The 19,714-nt window shown below is 44.7% G+C and overlaps 1 protein-coding gene across 1 annotated transcript in view; it reads right to left on the bottom strand.

The window, feature by feature from the left end:
- Positions 1–7,897: 7,897 nt before the first annotated feature.
- SMPD4 (sphingomyelin phosphodiesterase 4) overlaps positions 7,898–19,714 on the bottom strand; it is a 1,415,848-nt gene continuing 1,404,031 nt past the window's right edge. Inside the window, exons 21-22 of the mRNA XM_044068837.1 lie at positions 10,787–10,915; positions 7,898–10,172 (exon numbers count right to left, since the gene is read on the bottom strand). Coding sequence (XP_043924772.1) covers positions 9,849–10,172; positions 10,787–10,915 — 453 coding nt within the window. The 3' untranslated portion in view covers positions 7,898–9,848. The remainder of the gene's footprint in view (positions 10,173–10,786; positions 10,916–19,714) is intronic.

Raw genomic sequence — 19,714 nt, 5'->3', positions numbered from 1 at the left:
TATTGAGCACATCCAGTTGTCCTTCTGTAAGAAGGGCAGAATTGACTGAAGAGTGACCATTCGAATCTTGTCTTCCTGACAGACTTGTTGAGTCTGCTGAGATCCAATATTGGTCTCCAGTCTCCCGTCTTTTGGGGACCAAAAAGAACCTTGAGTAGATTCCGGGCTCTGAATGGTCTATTGTAACTGGCTGAATGGCTCTTTTTTGCAGTAGTTTTGAGATTTCTGACTCTGCAATCTCCCTTAGGCCGGTGGTACATCTGGAAGGGAACTTGAGGGGAAGGGACTTTCCTCGAAAGGAATTATGTAACCCTTGGATATGATCGACTGTACCCATCTGTCTTGAGTGAGGGAATGCCAGGCTTCTGGGTACAGTGATAATCTTCCCGACTGCCTCCAAGGAGGGACAGCCGGGCAACACCTCAGGGATGCTGAAAGGGCTTGTCAGAGAGAGGCTCCCTGTTTCCCTGGTTCTTGGACCCCTCTGCCTCTAGAGCGTCTGTTGTTAGCCCCTCTGCCTCTAGGGGTAAACTGACCACGTGAATCCGGCGTGACTCCTTGGGATTTACGGAACCACATCTTCCCGCCCTTCTGTCCTTTGGGATAAGGTCTAGAAGGGTGGAAAACGGACTCCAACAGCAGAAAGAGTCTTGCCGTCCTGCTCGCACCTGGTCAAGGTTTCCTTCACCTGAGGGCCAAACAAAGCTGACCCATCAAAGGGAGAATTTGTGAAGGACGCCTTAAAGGGATCCGCAAAATCACATAGCCGCATCCAGGCTTGGCGCCTAAGAGCCACACCTGTACCTGGCTCTACTCCCATCCGCAGCATAAGATATTAGCCGCATGAAGGAGTTTGCAATGGAAGGGAGGGTACCTAGCTGAGAAGCAATTTTTTTCTTGAGCCCCTGCAGCTGTAGGATCCTGAACTACTTCTCCCAGCTCCTTCAGGATATCCCTCTGGAGTCTGGTGAAGTGACATAGGTAATTCAGCGAACGATAGCAAAGGTCGCTGAGGAAAACATCAGCTACCGCACCTATCCATGGTCCTAGAGTCCTTATTAGGAGGATGGACGGGCACGGAAGGATCTGCAAGTTCCTTTTGGTGGCCGCAGCCACCACCATGGCATCAGCGGGACACCCTTAGTAAGGAATTGTTTGTCACACGGGCAGTGATAAATTTTGAAGGCCTCCTAGGGACTGGCTCTACAGAGTCAGGAGCTGCCCACGCCGTGCAATAACCTGCATAAGGGGTCGAAGGAGACACCCAGGAGGTGGAGGGCCGAGATCCAAACGCCTCTAGGTATACTGACTCATCCTCAGAGGGATTGTTGGTGGGCCAGTTTCCCTCTGTTTCAGAAGTTCTAGGATGTCTGAGAAGGAGACATCCTCAGAGGGGATCTAGGGGATCCCTCTGACTCATCAAAGTCAGTATCCAAGTGACAGACTCGGGAGTCTACATGCTTCCTCTTACAAGTCCTCTTCCTAGGAGGATCTCCCGAAACATCAGGAGAATCCTCGGAAGAGGGGAAATTCCCAATGGGGAAACCTGAGGTGGAGGATCTCTGGGTCCTGTAGCAAGAGAAGTGGCAGAGATGTCAACAGGTACTATAGAGGGAGGAGCTACGGGAACAGACTGCTGACTGATACCAGTGGCCAGTACACTCTTCATCACCTCGAATGCTCCCTCCCAGGCAGGTCCGAGAGAACCCGCTCAAGAGCTAGGAACTCCAGGGACCACCGAAGGGAAGCCTCCGAGGCAGATGTCGGAGCCGAGCTCACCAAGGCCGAGGCTCCAAGGGAAGAGCGGGCTCGGACAAGGGTCCGATGCCACTCACCCCTCGGAGGAGACCATGGAAGCCCGACCACGAATCCCTCTAAGGAAGGTCTCAAGAGGAGATAAGAGTAGAGGCTGAAGGAACAGAAGGGGTATCCGCCTCCAGCCGTAGCAGTAACCATTCCGAAGACTCCAACTCCAAGCTCTGGGGTAGAGTTGAAGGAGGAACTGTAACGGGTGTGGACCAACAGTCGCCTGTTGAGACGGACTGTGTAACATTTGGGCCAGTACCTGTGACTTAAGTAATCTACTGACCACTCTCTCTAGGTCATGATCTGACAACCTGGATGACCTTGAAGATCGGGTCCGATGGCTCCGCCCGATAGAAGAGGTGAAGCCGAGCGAAAGTATCGGCTCCAAGGAAGGAGACCTCGACCTCTTCCTGGAATGAGCCATCGGAGCCGATACCATAGATCCTGTCGGAGCCGACCTCGGAGCCGACAGGAAGTTCGATGTATCGGCTCCAGCCGGAGCCGATACAGCCACCAGTAACGGTGTCGGAGCCGACACCGATGCCTGTGCCACATGGGTGTCGTAATCGATCGGAGCCGACACCGGTGGTCGATACAGATTCGGCACCGATAGCCATCGGTGCCGAAGGTTTGTTGCCAGAATCGGCTCCAGCCGAGCGATCTCGACTCGAGCGAAGTCGAGCCGAGGCCGCAGGCTTAGAAACAGAAGCCTGGGCCTTGGAAGATTTAACTGATTTTGACGGAGCCGACTTAGCCGGAGAGCCCTCCGGCTTAAGAAGGCCCCTAAGAATCAGTTTATTACATCTTTCCTGCAGGACTCTGGCTGAAGGAATGACAAATAGCACAGGAGTCCTGCAGGTGAAGAGGCCCCAGGCAATACAGGCAAGAAGTGTGACCGTCTGTCAGAGACATCTTCTGACAGCACGAGTCACACTTCTTAAAACCTGAGACCTCTCCTTTGACATGGTGCTTAAACACACACACACACCAGTCAAAAACTTAAATTAAAGAAAATACCAAAAGGTATTCCTAAAATAAACACACACACCTAACAGGGAGGGATGGGATGGGTAAAGTTTGACTAAAAATATTAAGGAGACAGGGATTTCTGTCAGGAAAACTAAATAATTAACTTATAACTAATAATAATAAGTTTTTTAACAAAAAGGGGCTTGAATATTAGTAAATTGAATCACTTACCAGGAGCTGGTAAAAGGAGGACCTCATAAGCGAAACGGCAAACGAGATCTGGGTACTTACCGCCTTGCATCATGGGATATGGGGCTGCCTCGAGCTGGTAAAATTGACTCTCGAGCTTAGCAAGTGCCGATGAGCCGAGGATCGCCCGAACCCATCAAGCAAGAATGAAGGCGAGATTGAAAACTTAACATCATCTGTTGTCAGTGTCTGCCTGGCTGTGGGTACAGTGAAAAGCTGTCCCTTGTTGAGATGACAGGCTTGAGCCCACCATCGAAACTCCTGTTGAAGGCAAGGAATAAGTGGTATTACTGTTTCCAAACTGTGACAGTGTTGAGACCAGACACTCTTTAGGTACCATTGTAGCTTCCTCATATGCAGTTTTGCATATGGAATTAGTAGTATGCAAGATGCCATGTAACCCAAGGCCTGCAGAATTTTTCTTGCAGGGAGTTGAGTCTTTGTTGCCATTAATCGGAAATATAGAATCAGTTGTCCTTGCTTGTCTGGCGTGAGATAAGCCATCTGGGCCATTGTATTTAAGCTGGCACCCAGGAATATTATCTCTTGTGAGGGCACTAGTTTTGATTTCTTTTCGTTTACTGTGTACCCTAGGCAAATTAGCAGTCTTTTTACAAATGCCAGATGCTTTAGAAGAATGTCTTTGCTCTCTGCTTGAATAAGGCAGTCGTCCAAATATGGGTAAATCTGAATTCCTTTTTGTCTGCAAAATGCAATTACTGGTGCCAGGCATTTTGTAAAGACCCTGGGCGCAGTAGATAAGCCATAGGGTAGTGCATTGAACCTGCTAAGAATCTGAGGTATCTTCTGCAATTTTGTCTGATAGGAACATGCAGGTATGCCTCCTTGAGGTCCAATGTTACGAGCCAAGCTTTCTTGCCCAGCATGGGAAGAAGCTGCTGTAGTGTCAACATTTTGAATCTTGGAACATCCAGGTAAGTATTTAGAGAAGAAAGATCTAGAATGGGCCTCCAGGCTTTGTCCTTTCTGGGAACCAGAAAGAGTCTCGAGTAAAATCCTTGTCCTTGCTCCTGTATTGGTACCTCTTGAATAGCTCTCATGTCCATGAGTGCTGTAATTTGCCTTTGAGCCTCTGCCCATTGATTTGGTGGCAGATTTGGCATTCTTTTTAATCTTGGCAGAGTGTGAAAGTGAAACCTGTAACCTTGAGACACAATATTGAGAACCCATTTGTCTTTGGTGATTAAATGCCAATTGTGACTGAAAAGTGTCAGTTTTCCCCCCAAGGGGGCTGCCGAGAGAGATGTTTGGCAGCTGTAGTGGGAAGTCATTAGGTCTGCTTTTTATAAGGTTGAGGCCTGTCTTCCCCTTCTTTCTGGGTTGAAGTACCCCATTGTCAAGGCCTGTAAGTACCTTGTGGCTGTCCTCTGCCTCTTGGACGTCTGTATCTGCCCCTTTGAGGTCTGTCTGAAACTGGAAAGGACCAATTCTTTGTTGGCCAATTTCTGCTAAATCGAGGCGGATGAACCTGTAAGAAATCCTTCACTGTTTGCATAGATTTTGCTTTATCCTCCATTTTCTTTAATACCTCTTCTGCCTTAACTCCAAATAAAACATCCTGCTGCAAGGGTGCATCCAATAACTTTGCTTTAACATGATCTGGTAAGGTCTGTTCTTTTAACCAAGCATGCCTTCTAATGACGGACCCTGTAACTGCTGCTCTACAGGAGGCCTCTAAGGAATCAAAACCAAATTGCAAAGTATGTTTTCCCACTTGTTCAGCTGCATGCCATAAATCCTGCATTACCTTATAGTTAGGAAGATCTGAATTTAGAAGGATTTTTTTGTTTCAACTGAGACAATATTGCTGATATTTAAGCATGTGAAACTGGCAATTTAGTGCTCTCATTGCTAAAGTTGCAGATGTGTATACTTTCTTTCCCCATCTGTCTAATGCCATGGAATCTCTATCAGAGGGGACTGGATTTTTTGCTGTAGAGGCCTTTACCCCCCTTTGGGACCCTGGGAAATAGTTTCAGGGTCAGCAACAGGGCTTTTATAAAGGAATTTGTGAGAGTCAGAGACTCTGTAATATCTTTCTGACTTAACTGGAGCTGGAGGTAAAGAATCTGGATTTAAGCTGGATTCAGCATACACATCATCCACAATATCGAACATTGGCGGAATAGCAAGGGGTCTGTGTTGAGGTAATAAAAGGAAATCTCTGAGCCTTTTCTTGGATTCTGAAAAATCCTGGCCCTCCCAATGGAAATGCTCCCGCATGGTATGCAAGGTTTCCCCAAAGAAGTAGTCCTCTGGTGGAGAGGCTGAAGGAAAGGATTCCTCAGCATCAGAATCCTCATAAGGGGGTAAAAAAGTATCCTAGGTCAGAGGATGAATCTGAGGAGATGGACACCTTGTCGGATGAGTCATAGTCTGCATCCTGTCTAGGCCTTTTATCAGGAGGAAGGTGGGAACCTCTGATCAGAGCTATTAGGTCTTCGGCCATTTTGAGCATCTGTTTCTTAGGCATGGAGGCCTGTGCTGGTGAATGCTGAAGTTGTTTCTTTGGTTTAGATTTAGCAGAAGATGTAATGGTTAACAGAGTAGGCCTGAAAACACCCTCTGAAGCTGCAGGTTGTTCAGCTACTCCGGAGCCCTCAGAAGGGTTAGTCTCGGTAGGTCTCAAGTCTGGAGTATCCGAAGGCCCAGCCATTTCCATGTGGGAGTCAGAGGCGGCCTGTGGTTCCAAAGAAGCGGTCGTCAGGGGCTGCGAAGGCACCTTACTGAAAACCGGAGACCCGGTGACTGGCCTATCAGAGGCTTCATCGTCAGTTTTGGGCCTCGGATGCCTGTCCTTGGCTTTGCGCTTTTTGTGTATTCCGGTAGTCTGTTGTTCTGACGGCATGGTGTAATTGAATTTTCTGCCAAAATAATATCGGGCAAAATCAAACCGACGTTTAATAGTGCACTTGTTAAACCTAGCACAAAACCGACAACCAGTGACGTCGTGGTCTGGGCCTAGGCATGGGATACAATAGGAATGGAAATCCTTATGAGGTTTTTGATTCCCACAAGAAATACAATTATTAGCTTTTACTGACATCGGTCTGAGGCAAGAAAAAGTTTCCCCAACGGGGTACTTAGCTTAGTAGAAGACTTTGGTTCTGGATTCGGAATGAAAATCTCAGGAGTTGGCCGACCGGCACTTGCGAACTGCTTTTGCATCGGGCACCATGCAGTAAGAAAGACTGAAGAAAATGGTGTTGGCTTCTTCTTGTATACCCCTGGCACACTGACGTCAGGGAAGAAGCGACAGCAACCGACGCCGGACCAAGACTTTTGAACTCGGGCCGACTGCGGGATCGCCTGACGGCAGGATAACCCTAGTGTGATGACTGCAGCAGTGTAACACGATGAACATCTCTAGTTATGCTAGTCAAGTGCACTGATTGAAGCTAAAACACTTATACACAATGTGCCCTTTTCTGTCCTTTCTCTTATATTTGTTTTCCTCATTAAATCTCTTACTGTGCTCTTTATGCACTTTTGTTATATTCATTCTGCTCATTTAATCTTTTTTCATGCCTATTACACTTTATTGCACTCGTTTTAACTCTAAACATGTTTATTTTAAACATGCTGGTTTTACAATTCTGAAGCAACTCTGAACCCTTTATGTACTTTTCTAATGCTTGTCTTATTGTCTTATCAAACAACTCAGCTTCAAACCTTGTGCCTGATTGAGCTCTTTTATGCATCTTGCTTAATATGTTTCTGTGCTATTTGTTTGCTTAATAATATGTTTTGTGTCATTGTAATGCTCTGTTTAACCTCTTTTAACCAATAAATCATTCATGTGCACGCTCTTTACCTTTGACTTGTTTCTGGCCCTCTTTTGCACTCAGTTCTTTTAGTTCGCCTTCGCCATTACCTCTGCATCTCGTGGCTCTGAAGAATAGTCTTTGCCATCCCACTTCTGACACCATATTGATCACCAGGTCAGGATAAAACATGTGATCATTGTGAGTTCTTGTTCAAGCAGCTTTATTATATACAAACACATCAGAAATGAGATTAAGTAACTGTAACTTATAAACAAATTAGCTATCATGCAAATGGATGTCAACATTCTGACTGCACCTTCAAAATGGCACTGAAACTAACATGTGCTTGGTATTTATATGCACATACAGATCTTTGAAATGCTTCTTAAAGGTACAACACACCTGTTATTCTTAAAAGGTGAATAAAGGATCTGCATTTCAAGATCAAAATATTAACCTGTAGTTGTCAACTGTTTAAAAAAGTGGAATATTTATATAAAATTAGTCCCACTACTTAGCACATATCCTTACTAAAAAATAACTGCATATTCCAACAGATGAAGGGTGGCAAAGTTGTCTTTCAGGTTTTGTTTGATGTAGCTATCATGCATCACTTCCTCCCCACTGTCTGTTGTTGAAGCTGTAAGCTAAATAGTGTATGGCTAAATACAGCATCTATTCTACATAAACTGCACATATTAAAACAATAAAACTATCAACAAACATCAACACTTCCACAGCAAATAAAGAGTTACTGACAAACTGTCAAAAAACTCTGGCACAGCAGATCAAAAATGCCAGCAGTTCTATGCGAGATCACTGTAAAGTGGGGATCGGGAATTTGCCCTTAACCCCAGTGCAATGCAATCTCGGAGCTGTAATATATGGAGGGTGCAGGTGTCCAAGGGGTGTACCCCTATTGCAAAAAAAACGTTTCTTCTTTTCTTTTGGTTTTTCAATCAGCTGCCGATTCATTAAGTTGTGTTTGATCAGCGGCTTTCCAATGGATTTCCATTTTCGATGACTTGTCAGACATCCATACACAAACACACACAGACATACAGAAACTAAGTAATCTGGTCAACTTCATTTGGATATACAATGTATTTGTGAAAAGAATTGTATTTAAAAAAAAAATCTACAATATTATGCAAGTCATGACACATAATAAAGAAGTTTCCAGTGACAATTTCCACAATTTCAAAACTCAGTAAACCAAACAGAGAAAGATACAACCAACAGCTCAAATCAACACAGTCAGAATCATCAATAAATGCCACAAAGATGGAAAACCTTGTGCATCTGGGAAGGCACGCATGTGCTGTCATGTTCATACTGTAACATCTGCTTCAATCTTGTTGGACTGTTTAAAACTTGATATTTCCTTTGGTCTCCACCATTGGATGGGACAAGTAGTGGTAATTTCTCTACCTCCTCAAACTGAAAAACAGGTCTGTTGCCTACTTAAGTCTCCGCCACCCCTGACCATGCAGGTGTTACTAAGAGAACCAAAGATGACAACGTTGCAGACTGGAACTTTTACTACGGGCAGCATCAGGACAACCCCCCCCTTTAAGGATGGGATCATGGCACATCACATAACTCCGTTAACCAAGCAGCCAAGCTGGTTAATCTTACTTGCAATATAAAGGCTTACAAATGCTACAAAAATAAGTCACAAAAACTTCTATAGGAAATGCAATCACACTGTGTGGACGCTTGGAAGTGGATGTTTTACCAACTTACAACTCAGTTTAACTAATTTTATGAAACAGTACGACTTAATATTTACCTTGCTGCCATACTTGACACAGTAGCTAGATTTCCAACACTCAAGCCAGCAGTTCAGGTATGGCTAGGATCTTGGACATGTCTGCTGAAATTGTGAGTGCTATAATGATGACAGTTAGAATACAAGGACTGTAAATACATATGTGGGGAACATGAATTAATTCTGAGGTGAGGTTATGTTATTTCAAAGTACTCCCTACTCTGAGGTGTAGCAGCTTGTGGAGTTAGTAAAAACACAGGTGTGTGTGTGTGTGTGTGTGTGTGTGTGTGTGTGTGTGTGTGTGTGTGTGTGTGTAGGGTACAGTTCTCCTCCCATGCAATCCTCCATGTCAGGGACAGAGGAAGGGTAGCTCTACTGCAAAATACTTCAGAGTAACAGTTACATTTAAAACTTGCTGTTTTAATCTCAGTATCACACACTACGTTTGAAAAGGCCAGTACCTGCAAAGTCAAACTTCACACTTCAAATAAGTGGACAATTCAAGAATAAGAAGAAAGCCAGCTCCCCTGTTTCACAGACAGGCTACAGCTAAAATCCTGGCGAAAGGCAGAAGTCAGGCAATTGCATACAGACAGTACAAATCTACGTACATCAATTCATGCCTGCCCAAAAAACAGATCACAATTTCAGAGAGATGATGCTGACCTTGTAAGCCTCAAAAGTCTATGAGCCTTTCCAATAGAAAGGGGAGATCCACCAGTAATGATAGTAACTAGGGGTGTGTGCACCACTACAACAGGGGAAGCAGTAAATGGGGGCAACTTGATGCATGTAAAAGGGAGAGGCGAAAAGCACTAGATATTTTCCATTAAAATCTGAACAAATGTGACACAAATACTCTTGATATAGAATAGTTTCTCATTTAAAGAAAAATTAAACTTCTTAAAAAAATTTGTAAAAAGGCAATAATATAAAAAAATGCTTCCTGGCAAACCAGTACTGTTACTTACATAATGAATTTGTAGAACTATACTGTGAAATTATTATACTTCCATACTTCTGGAAATTTGCAGAAGCCGTTCAGTGGACAATCACTAAAGCTTGCACCAAATACACTTACCTCGTACCCATTCAAATTCCATACCAGAACAACTTGCAATCTTTACCCATGGTACGGAGCAGAATGTAAAAAGGATTGAATTATTTGCCTCAGCTCATTTACACCTGACATAGTTGTACACAGCAGAATTCCAAAACAGTTGTCTTAAAAAAATATAACTTAAAAAAATTAGATCACAATGTTTTCACTGCTGATGAAGTTTTTGTTGCTCAGAAAACAGAGCCACTGCAACTCCAATGAGAAGAAAAGCTGCTAGACAGTAGAAGGTGCAGGGGACTGGGCCCACAGACAGCAGCCAAGCCACAATGTAAATTAGGAACACAAAAAACATTGTCCTGTAGCTGGCCAGGAATCGCAAACTAAGTCTGGGCTGTGGAACCTGTTGGCTCCTTTGCTGTGTTGCTGGACTATGAAGAGACTTCTGTGACAAAGAAGGCATGAGATAATAACGTGCCACCTTTCCAATCCATCCTCTCCTAGAGCAGAGAGACTCCATTTCACCTGCGAACTGGAATGAGAAAAAAATTCATATATTTTGAGTAACAGAAAGGTAAACAGAATAACCATCAAAGTACGCAAAGGGAATCATAAAATTCCCATCTATGAACTATTTCTCCTAATAAATATTTTTCTTAAAAAGAGATGCAGTAGGTAGACTGGACACTTTAAACTGACCATAGGTATGAGTACGATTGTGTGGTATGGAGGGGTGGCCAGCCCTGCCTCGGTTAGATGATTGTCACTGTTGAAGTGACACCCCAACCCCATGTGCAAAAATGGGAAAAAGGGGTTGTGAGTGGATGGATGGAACATTCTTCTTAACAGAAATTTCTAAAAGTAAAAATCTGCAAAAGTCCTGGGTCAATGTACTGTGGGAGAAAGGGGATTTTCTGTTATGTATTAAAAGCTGGAAGTTAAAACACAAACTTTATTAATTAATACTACTTTTAGGTTGCAGATGAAAAGAATACAGAAACCAATTTAAAAAAAAATAAATACCCCCCCCCCAAAAAAAAATCCAAATTGAAATATGTTAGGAATGGGTCTTCATGCCATTTGCACAGTGTCCAGTCAGACCACTATAATATCATCTTTTTCAGTGGTGGCTAAATTATAACTTACCCGTTCATTGATGGCAGAGGAAAGCTTGAAGAAAAAACGCACCAAGGTTACACTCTCGTAACTTCTGACTGGTTGAAGCTCAGGATCTCCCTGATATTCTATGGGAAACTTACGAAGTCCATTTATTATCTAAATTAAGAAAAACACAAAACATTGTAATGAAATGTCTTTAAAGAAGCACTGCAAGCCTGTCCGCAGTTTCCAATGGCTGTCGCCCGAACTTGTCAACAAAATTAAGTTAAAACCTCCTACTGCAAATGATCAGATCTCTAAAATAGCAAATATTACTGAAGTTGTTTAAATGGCAAACTTGTTCAGCAAAAATTCAACTTTACAGTGAGAGCATTCATTAGATTCCAAGTTTAAAATTAGACTTGTATCAGTACTAATAAAAACAGTAAATGCTATGTTTTGTTACAACTTAAAATATTTTAATAGCTTTTCAAGCTAGACATCACATCAAACAGCATTTTATTTGTCCAGTTGCAAACGTTCTTATTCAATTATGTTCAATATCCAACACTCCTCAGAACTTACTCAGAATGAGGTCTTCGGTTCTGACTGGAGTGACATTACTAATATCCTTGCAAACAAATTTAGGGCCAATTTCAACCGTGAGACTTCTATTCAAAGTCCTAGAATATCTGAATCATTTACTTCCCCAGTTCTCTCAAGATCATGCATTGAAAGTGCTAACCAAGATCAAAAATATTTCCTCCATGGGACCCAACAATACACCTAGTTGCTAAATTAATAGTGGTAAATGTGCACGCAGACATACTCCTCAAACCATTTATAAAGAAGTTATGTACTTATCATAACGTTCATCTGAGTTGTTGCTTTTCATTTGTCTTCAACCTATGGGATATGTATCCATCTCTGCTGCATTCACCAGCAATGGAGCCAAAATCTGAGCTCCTCCTAACCCACAGAAGAAAATAAGCTTGCGCCTGCATCTGTCCGGTCCACAACACAAGCCCAAAGGCAGGAGGAAGGAGAGAGGGATGGTTGAAGCCAAATGAAAAACAAAAACTGAGATGGAATGTTATGGTAAGTACACAACTTCTTTATCTGAAGTTGTTTTCAATTGGTCTTCAACCTATTGGACAGATTCCATAGCTACAATAACCTTGAGAGACCCTCATGGAAGGATATTCCGGAACACAGCAAAGCCAAAGGAAGCCCTGTCCCTAGAAAGAATGCCCAATTTGTAATGGGAAATAAAAGTATGCGAAGAGAACCAAGTGGCAGCAGAGCAAATATCATCAATAGGAACCCTGGACCAAAAAGCTGCAGAAGTAGACATTGACCTGGTGTCGAGTGCACCTAGACAGGGCCAGATAAAGGCATACTTTTACCACAATAAGCCGTAAAGATGCAAATGGAAATCCAATGAGCAAGGGTGACCTTACAAATCGGCTTTCCCAAATGGGGCTTTGAAAAGGATACAAAAAGTTGATCAGACTGTTGTAAATTTTTGGCTCTGTCCAAATAAAAGTGCAACTGCCAGTGAACACAGGTTCATAGGTTAGTACTAGGCTAACTGCCCTTGCGAGCCATTGTAAGCCTAGCCAACTATCCCTTGTGAGACTCAAACCCTGTACCTTGTGTTTGTAAGGCAAACACCTTACCCATCAAGGAAACACAAATTGTACTCCCCTTTGTTCTGATAATTTGGAAAGAAAACTGGCAAATTAATCACCTGGTTAATGTTGGCTTCAGACGCCAAATTCAGCATGAAAGAGGGGTTGGTACGAACAGTCACTCTGTCCTTATGGAAGATGAGATAAGGAGGCATGATTGACAATGCCTGCAATTCAGGCACTTGCTTGGCAAAAGTGATAGCCACCAAGAAGGCAGTCTTCTAAGATAGAAACCATAAATCCACAGTGGCATCTGGTTCAAAGGGAGGAGAAACCAGGGCCTCCAAAACCAAAGTAACATCCTAAGGAGGTGTGGGGTCCTTGACTGGTGGCCTAAGGAGGAAGGTACTCTTCAAAAAGGCCTTTCAGAGTTTAGAAGAAGCCAGGGAGGCAGAGTTTTTACATGCATGGAAATGTGAGATGGCTGCCAACTGAACTTTAATTGTTACAAAAAAAAAAAATAAATAAAACAGCTCTGTTGTGGACGGTATGGGCTAGAAAATCCAAAATGGCACGAAAAGGAGCTGTAAAAGGATCCAACTTATACTGCGACACCCAGATGGAAAAACATTTCCATTTACTGGAGTAAATTTTTCTAGTAGAGGCCTTATGAGCTGCAACCACAATCTTTTTAACTGGTGAAGACAGCCGGGGAGTTCTTGCCATCAAATGAACTGCAACAGCCACATGGTGAGCTTCAGGCTAAGTCGGGGTGTAGAACCCCTGATGGGTGTGAGAGGAGATCTGGAACTGGGTTCAGAGTCCAGGGCGGACACACCAGATGAGACCAAAGAGTGGGGAAACAAACATGGCAAGGCCAGAAGAGAGGAATGAGGATGACTTTGCTCTTCAACAACTGAGCTTTCTGAAGAAACTTGGGGATCAGAGGAAAAAGGGGGTAAGCATAAAGTAGACTGGAGGGCCAAGCATGGACCAGAGCATCCCTGGGTGACTCCCCCAGAGAGATCATCAGGGTGAAAAACTCATTGCACTTGATGTTTGGAAGAAGAGGCAAAAAGATTGCAACAACATTGCCAAAAGATCATATCTGTCACTGAAGGATTCAGAGATCACTCGTAAGGCATTAAAATGGTTCTGCTGAGCCTGTCCGTTAGAATGTTGGACTACTCCGGAATGTGTGTTGCCACCAGAAAAAGGTTAGAAGAGATCGCCCACTCCCACAATCTTATGACCTCGAGGCATAGGGGATAAGATCTGGCCCCCCCTTTGTCGATACACCAGACAACGGACATGTTGTCCGTCTGGATGGCAATTGTCCTACTGGGAAGAAAAGCTTGAAGGGCTTGCAATGCCAGAAGCACCGCTCACCTCCAGGACACTGATATGCAGACTGCTCTCCAAGGGGGACCACGTGCCTTGGACTGTCCATCCCATGCAATACCCCCCCCCCACCCGAGCTGGAAGGCACCCGTGCTTACTGTGATCAAGGGGAAAGGAAGAACAAATGGCTGGCTCAGAAGGTGGTCTGGGGACTGGAGCCACCACTGAAGGGACTCTTGACAAACTCGAGATAGCTAAACCTGGTACGAAAGAAGAAGGTCGAACAAGGACCACTGCACTACCAAGATTCACTGCAGGACCTTCACGTGTAGGCACGCAGTTGGCAGGAGAGTTATTGTGGCTGCCATCAACCTTGAAGTACAGTTTTGTACCTACCATAAATGTAGATGTCCGATAGATATGCAACTGCAGTCCTTACATATGGGTTGTCCTGCCTCAGGCAGCCCTCGGTCGGCCGGATTCCAAAGTCTGGGTCCGACGTCGGCTGATGTCACCTACTCCCCGATGTCAGAGTGGCTGGGGTATAAAAGCATCAGCCGACACCATCTTCCTCAGTGTTTCTTGCCCCAGATGCCAGGTGCCCTCTCCAAGGAAGGCTGAAATTAGAACTGGATAAAAAATTCCAGACATACACACTAGCAATAAAAAGATACACCATAACAGATATCCCTAGCTAAGTATAAAAGGAGGGAAGTGGACCCAATACACAGAGGGGTAGGAGGGAGGGAAAACTTGACTGCAGTTGCATATCTATCGGACATCTACATTTATGGTAGGTACAAAACTGTACTATGTCCTTCAAGAATGCAACTGCAGTCCTTACATATGGGTTGAATACCATAGCCAAGCTGGGGGTGGTAGGCTCTAAGATAAGGATGGTGTAGCTAAAATGCCCTGCAGGACTGCTGAAGCAAAGCCTGCTCGGGATCTGGAATATAAAGGGAGGTTGTAGTGCTTGGAAAATGTATGCACGGAGCTCCATGTAGCAGCTTCTAGAATGTCCTTTGTAGCCACCCCTCTTAGGAAGGCTGTGGAGGTGGCTGTAGCTCTGGTGGAGTGTGGCCTGATATTGGCTGGCACACCCTTTCCATGGAAAGAATAACAGAATCTGATGCAATGTCCAATCCATTTTGAAATTGTTTGGAAATTACTCTTCCTTGCACTCCAGGAGCGTAAGCTACAAATAGTTGGTCAGACTTTCTGTTGGCCTTTGTTCTGTCCAAGTAGTAGCATAGTTGTCTGTGAATGTCCAAAGTGTGCAGCAGCTTTTCCCCTTTATTTTGAGGATTGGGGAAGAAAGTAGGCAGGTGAATTGCTTGATTTAGAGACACCCTGGATATCACTTTTGGCATAAAAGAAGGATTGGTTCTTAAAGAAACCCTGATGAAAAATGAGGAATGGAGGTAGTGCCATGAGGGCCTGTATCTCCGAAACTCTTCTTGCTGAGGTTATTGCCAACAGGAAAACTGTTTTCCAGGAAATAAATTGCAATTCTGAAGATGCTGCTGGTTCAAAGGGAGGAAGAGTTAATTTTTCCAACACGAAATTGAGATCCCATGCAGGCACTGGTGGTTTTCTGGGAGGTTTGATATTCTTTACCCCTCTTAGAAATTGTCTTAGCAAAGGGTGTGAAAACACAGATGGATCAGGGTTGTATCTTGCTGAAATTGCTGAAGTGTGTATTTTTATGGAAGAATAGGAAAGTCCATTATGCAGCATGTCTGCCAAGTATTCCAATATCTGTGGGATGCTCATTACTGATGCATCCTGTCCCTTGTTGGTATTCCCGATGTTGAATCTCTTCCATTTGGCTGAATAAGTTTTTCTGGTGGAAGGTATGCGCGCTTCCAATAATATCTGTTGAACTTCCTTGGAGAGAGAGATATGGGGAGAAATCATGGGACCCTCCAAGCTGTCAGCTGCAGAGTTTGCAGGTTGGGATGAACCGTCCTGTAATTGTGCTGAGTCAGGAGTGGAGACCATTGAGGCAGGGGCCACGGTTTGGTGCAAGTTATGCTCCTTAGTAATGGATACCAGTGCTGTCTTGGCCAATCTGGAGCTATTAAGATGCCTTTCGGTTGTTCTGCTTTGATCTTCAGTAACACCTTGGTCATCAGTGGTAGAGGTGGGAATGCATAGATTGTTAGAGAGTGCCAGCTGAATGAGAGAGCATCTATTTTCCAGGCTTGTGGATGGTGTGACCTCGAGCAGAACTTTTTCAGATGATGATTGAGGTGGAAGGCAAAGAGATCTATGTCCGGCCTCCCCCATGCAGAAATTATTTGTGCAAAGATGTCTGGATGCAACATCCATTCGTGTGGATCCAGGATGTTTCTGCTTAGACTGTCCGCTAGAACATTGTCCCTGCCAGGAACAAACTGGGATTGTAGCTGTATGTTCAGTTTCAGGGATTTTTCCCAAAGAGTCATTGTTAGTCTGCAAAGGGGGTAAGAATGAGTACCTCCCTGCTTGTTTATGTACCACATAACAGTGGTGTTGTCTGTCTTTATTAGTAGATGACCTTGTTGAAGATATTTTCCGAAGGCCTCGATTGCATGCATTACTGCTAACATCTCTTTTTGATTGATGTGCAGATGTACTTCCTGGGGAGTCCATTGCCCTTGAATACATCTGCCCTCTATGTGCGCCCCCCATCCATGGTCTGAGGCGTCTGTTGTAATGGTTTGGCTTGTTTGAGGCTTGTTGAAAGGCATACCTTTGTTTAACTGGCTTGCTTGGGCCCACCACAAAAATTCCCTTTGTAGACATGGGATGAGTGGGATAATTGCTTCTAAGTTGTGGCTGTGTTGAGACCATAAACTTTTTAGGTACCATTGTAATTTTCTCATATGTAGTCTTGCCAGTGGAATCAGTAGAATGCAAGATGCCATGAAACCCAGGGCTTGCAGGAATTTCCTTGCAGTCATCTGGGTGTGTTTTGCTAGGCTTTTGAAGTAATGTGGTAATTGTTCTTGCTTCTCTTCTGTGAGGTAAGCCATTTGTGATTCTGTGTCTAGTTTGGCTCCTAGAAAAGTTATTTGTTGGGATGGCAGTAGTCTTGATTTTTGTAAGTTGACTGTGTATCCCAAAGCCTGTAGTAAGTGAATGACATAATTCAAGTTTTTTGTCAAGGCTTGCTTGCTGTCCATTTGTATAAGGCAGTCGTCCAGTTAAGGGTATATTTGTATCCCCTGGAGTCTGCAGTGTGCAATTACTGATGCCAGGCATTTCGTAAATACTCTGGGCGCAGTAGATAAGCCAAAAGGCAATGCTGAGAATTGATAATGCTCTGACCCTGCAAGAAATCTGAGGTATCTTCTGCAACTGTGTCTGATTGGGACATGCAGGTATGCCTCCTTGAGGTCCAGAGTAACCAGCCAAGACCCCTTGCCCAGCATGGGAAGGAGTTGCTGTAGCATCAGCATTTTGAATTTTGGTACAATGAGAAAAGTGCTTTGAGCGGACAAGTCCAGTATAGGTCTCCATTGCTTTTCTTTTCTTGGAACAAGGAACAGTCTTGAGTAAAATCCCTGGCCTTGTTCCTGAGGAGGGACCTTTTATATTGCTTTGATTTGTCTCAGCTTTGAAACTTGTTCGAATGCCTCTGCCCTTTGATTTTGTGGCAGGTTTGGCATGCCTTGTCTTGTTGGTAAAGTATGGAAGTGGAACCTGTAGCCTTGGTCTATTATGTCCAGAATCCATTTGTCCTTTGTTAAAATGTGCCAATTTTTTGAAAATAAGGATAATTTTCCGCCTACAGGAGCTTCTCTTTGAGCCTTGGTCGGCGGTGTCAAAGGTAAGTCATTGTGATTGTCCCTGTGGAGCAGGAGAAGTCCCTGCGCCACCTCTCTGATTAGTTGGTTGCCATTGGCGTCCCCTGTAGGAGCCTCTGTATTGCCCTCTTCCTCGGGCACGCCTGTTTTTTCCCCTTTGAAACTTGTCAGGGTCCGGAAAGGACCAGTTCTTAGAAGGCCAATTCCTGCTGAACCTAGGTGGCTGAACCTGGAGGAAATCCTTGACTGTTTCCACTGATTTAGCCTTTTCCTCAATTGATTTCAACACATCCTGAGCATTAGCACCAAATAGCTTGTGTTTTTCCAGAGGTGCATCTAGAAGCTTTGCTTTAACATGATCTGGTAATGGCTGTTCTTTTAACCATGCATGTCACGATGACGGCCCCTGTCATAGCTGCCCTACATGAAGCTTCCAATGCATCATATCCACACTGAAGAAAATGATTGCTAACCTGCTGTGTGTTGTGAACCACATCCTGCAAGGCCTTTCTATCTAAAGGCTCAGGAGAGGCTAACTTTTCCTGCAAATCATCCATCAAGAAATCCTGATACTGAAACATATGAAAAAGGCAATTGAGGGCTCTCATGGCAAGTGTGGTTGATGTATAAACTTTTTTGCCCCACCTCTCCAGGGACCTAGCTTCCCTGTCTGAGGGCAAAGGATTCTTGGCCGTGGATGTTGTCACCCCTTTGGGCCCCTGGGAAATTGTTTCTAGATCAACAGCATGGGCCTTAAAGAAATATTTGTGAGTTTCAGGAACCCTTTAGTATCTGTCCAGCTTGACAAGAGCAGGTGGGAGAGAATCAGGAGAAACACTCGAATCTGAGTACACATCATCCAGTACATCTAGCACTGGAGGGATAGCTAAAGGCCTGTGTTGGGGAAGCTTAAGGAAGGTACGAAGCAGTTTCCTGGAATTGGAGAATTCCTGGCCTTGCCACTGAAAGTGCTCTCTCATGGAGTGGAGAATTTCCCCAGAAGAAATATCCTCAGGAGGAGAGGCTGAGGGGATAGAATCCTCCGCATCTGAATCCTCGTAGGCCTGGAAGGACTCTTCCTGGGTATCTGAGTGATCAGAGTCACCAGAGGCTTCATCTGAAGAAAGGGTGTCTGTATGCTCAACCCTGGGCCTTTTGTCAGAAGGTGGCTGAGATCCTCTGTCAGGATGGGCCTGGGAGCCTCTGATTAAAGAAATTAAATCTGCAGCTAAAGACATGATTTGTTTATCAGTAGTAGGCTGAGGCAAAGCTTTAGGAGGGTGAGACTTAGCCTGGCTAGCAGCCTTAGCACGTGTGTAGGCCTTGATAGACATAGACATAGGGGGCCTAGCTGCCCCACGTGCTGGAGTAACCTTGTCCACTGGTATGGTCTCAGGCAAATCTTGGGCTTCAGTTTCCGGAGGAAAATCAACCACCGGCACCGGCGCAGGCTCCGGGGCCGGAGTGATCGGTAAAGCAGTGTCGTCGGTCCGGAGCGGTGGAACAACCGCCTCAGAAGAGACCGATGCACTCGCGGTAATTTTTGGCGTGGTGTCGGTGGAAGTCGCGGGCTGAGGATGTCTGTCCCGGTCCTTCCGTTTTTTGGAAATATGAGGTGTCAGTTGTTCCGACGGCATGGTATAAGAGAATTTATCGCCAAAAAAGTCTTCAGCAAACTCTGCCCGGCGCCTGAGAGTGCGCTTATTGAAGCAAGCACAGGCCGAGACGTCGTGGGTCTGGGCCAAGGCAGGGGAGGCAGTAAGAATGGAAGTCCTTATGAGGTATTTGTTTACCACAAGAAAAACAGTTATTAACTTTTTCAGTTTTTTCTGACATCGGCTGAGGCAAGAAAAAGATCGCCAACGGGGTACTTAGCTTTTTGATGACTTCGGATACGTAAAACATAGGAGCTGACCGACCAGCACTTGCGAACTGCTTCTGCTTCAGGCACAGCGCGGCAAGAAAGACTGAGGAAGATGGCGTCGGCTGATGCTTTTATACCCCAGCCACTCTGACGTCGGGGAGGAGACATCAGCCGTCGTCGGACCCAGACTTTGGAATCTGGCCGACCGAGGGCTGCCTGAGGCAGGACAACCCATATGTAAGGACTGCAGTTGCATTCTTGAAGGACATCACCTGAAGAACCATACCCGCTGGGGGGGGGGGGGGGGGGGGGCAACAGAGTTTGTGGTATAAACCTCACATGTTGC

Source organism: Protopterus annectens, chromosome 4.part0 (assembly GCF_019279795.1).
Source record: "Protopterus annectens isolate FY-2018-M chromosome 4.part0, PAN1.0, whole genome shotgun sequence".
Classification (NCBI taxonomy): Eukaryota; Metazoa; Chordata; order Ceratodontiformes; family Protopteridae; genus Protopterus; species Protopterus annectens.
The sequence above is the reverse complement of the archived record's forward strand: the minus strand, read 5'-3'. Positions and strand labels throughout refer to the sequence as shown.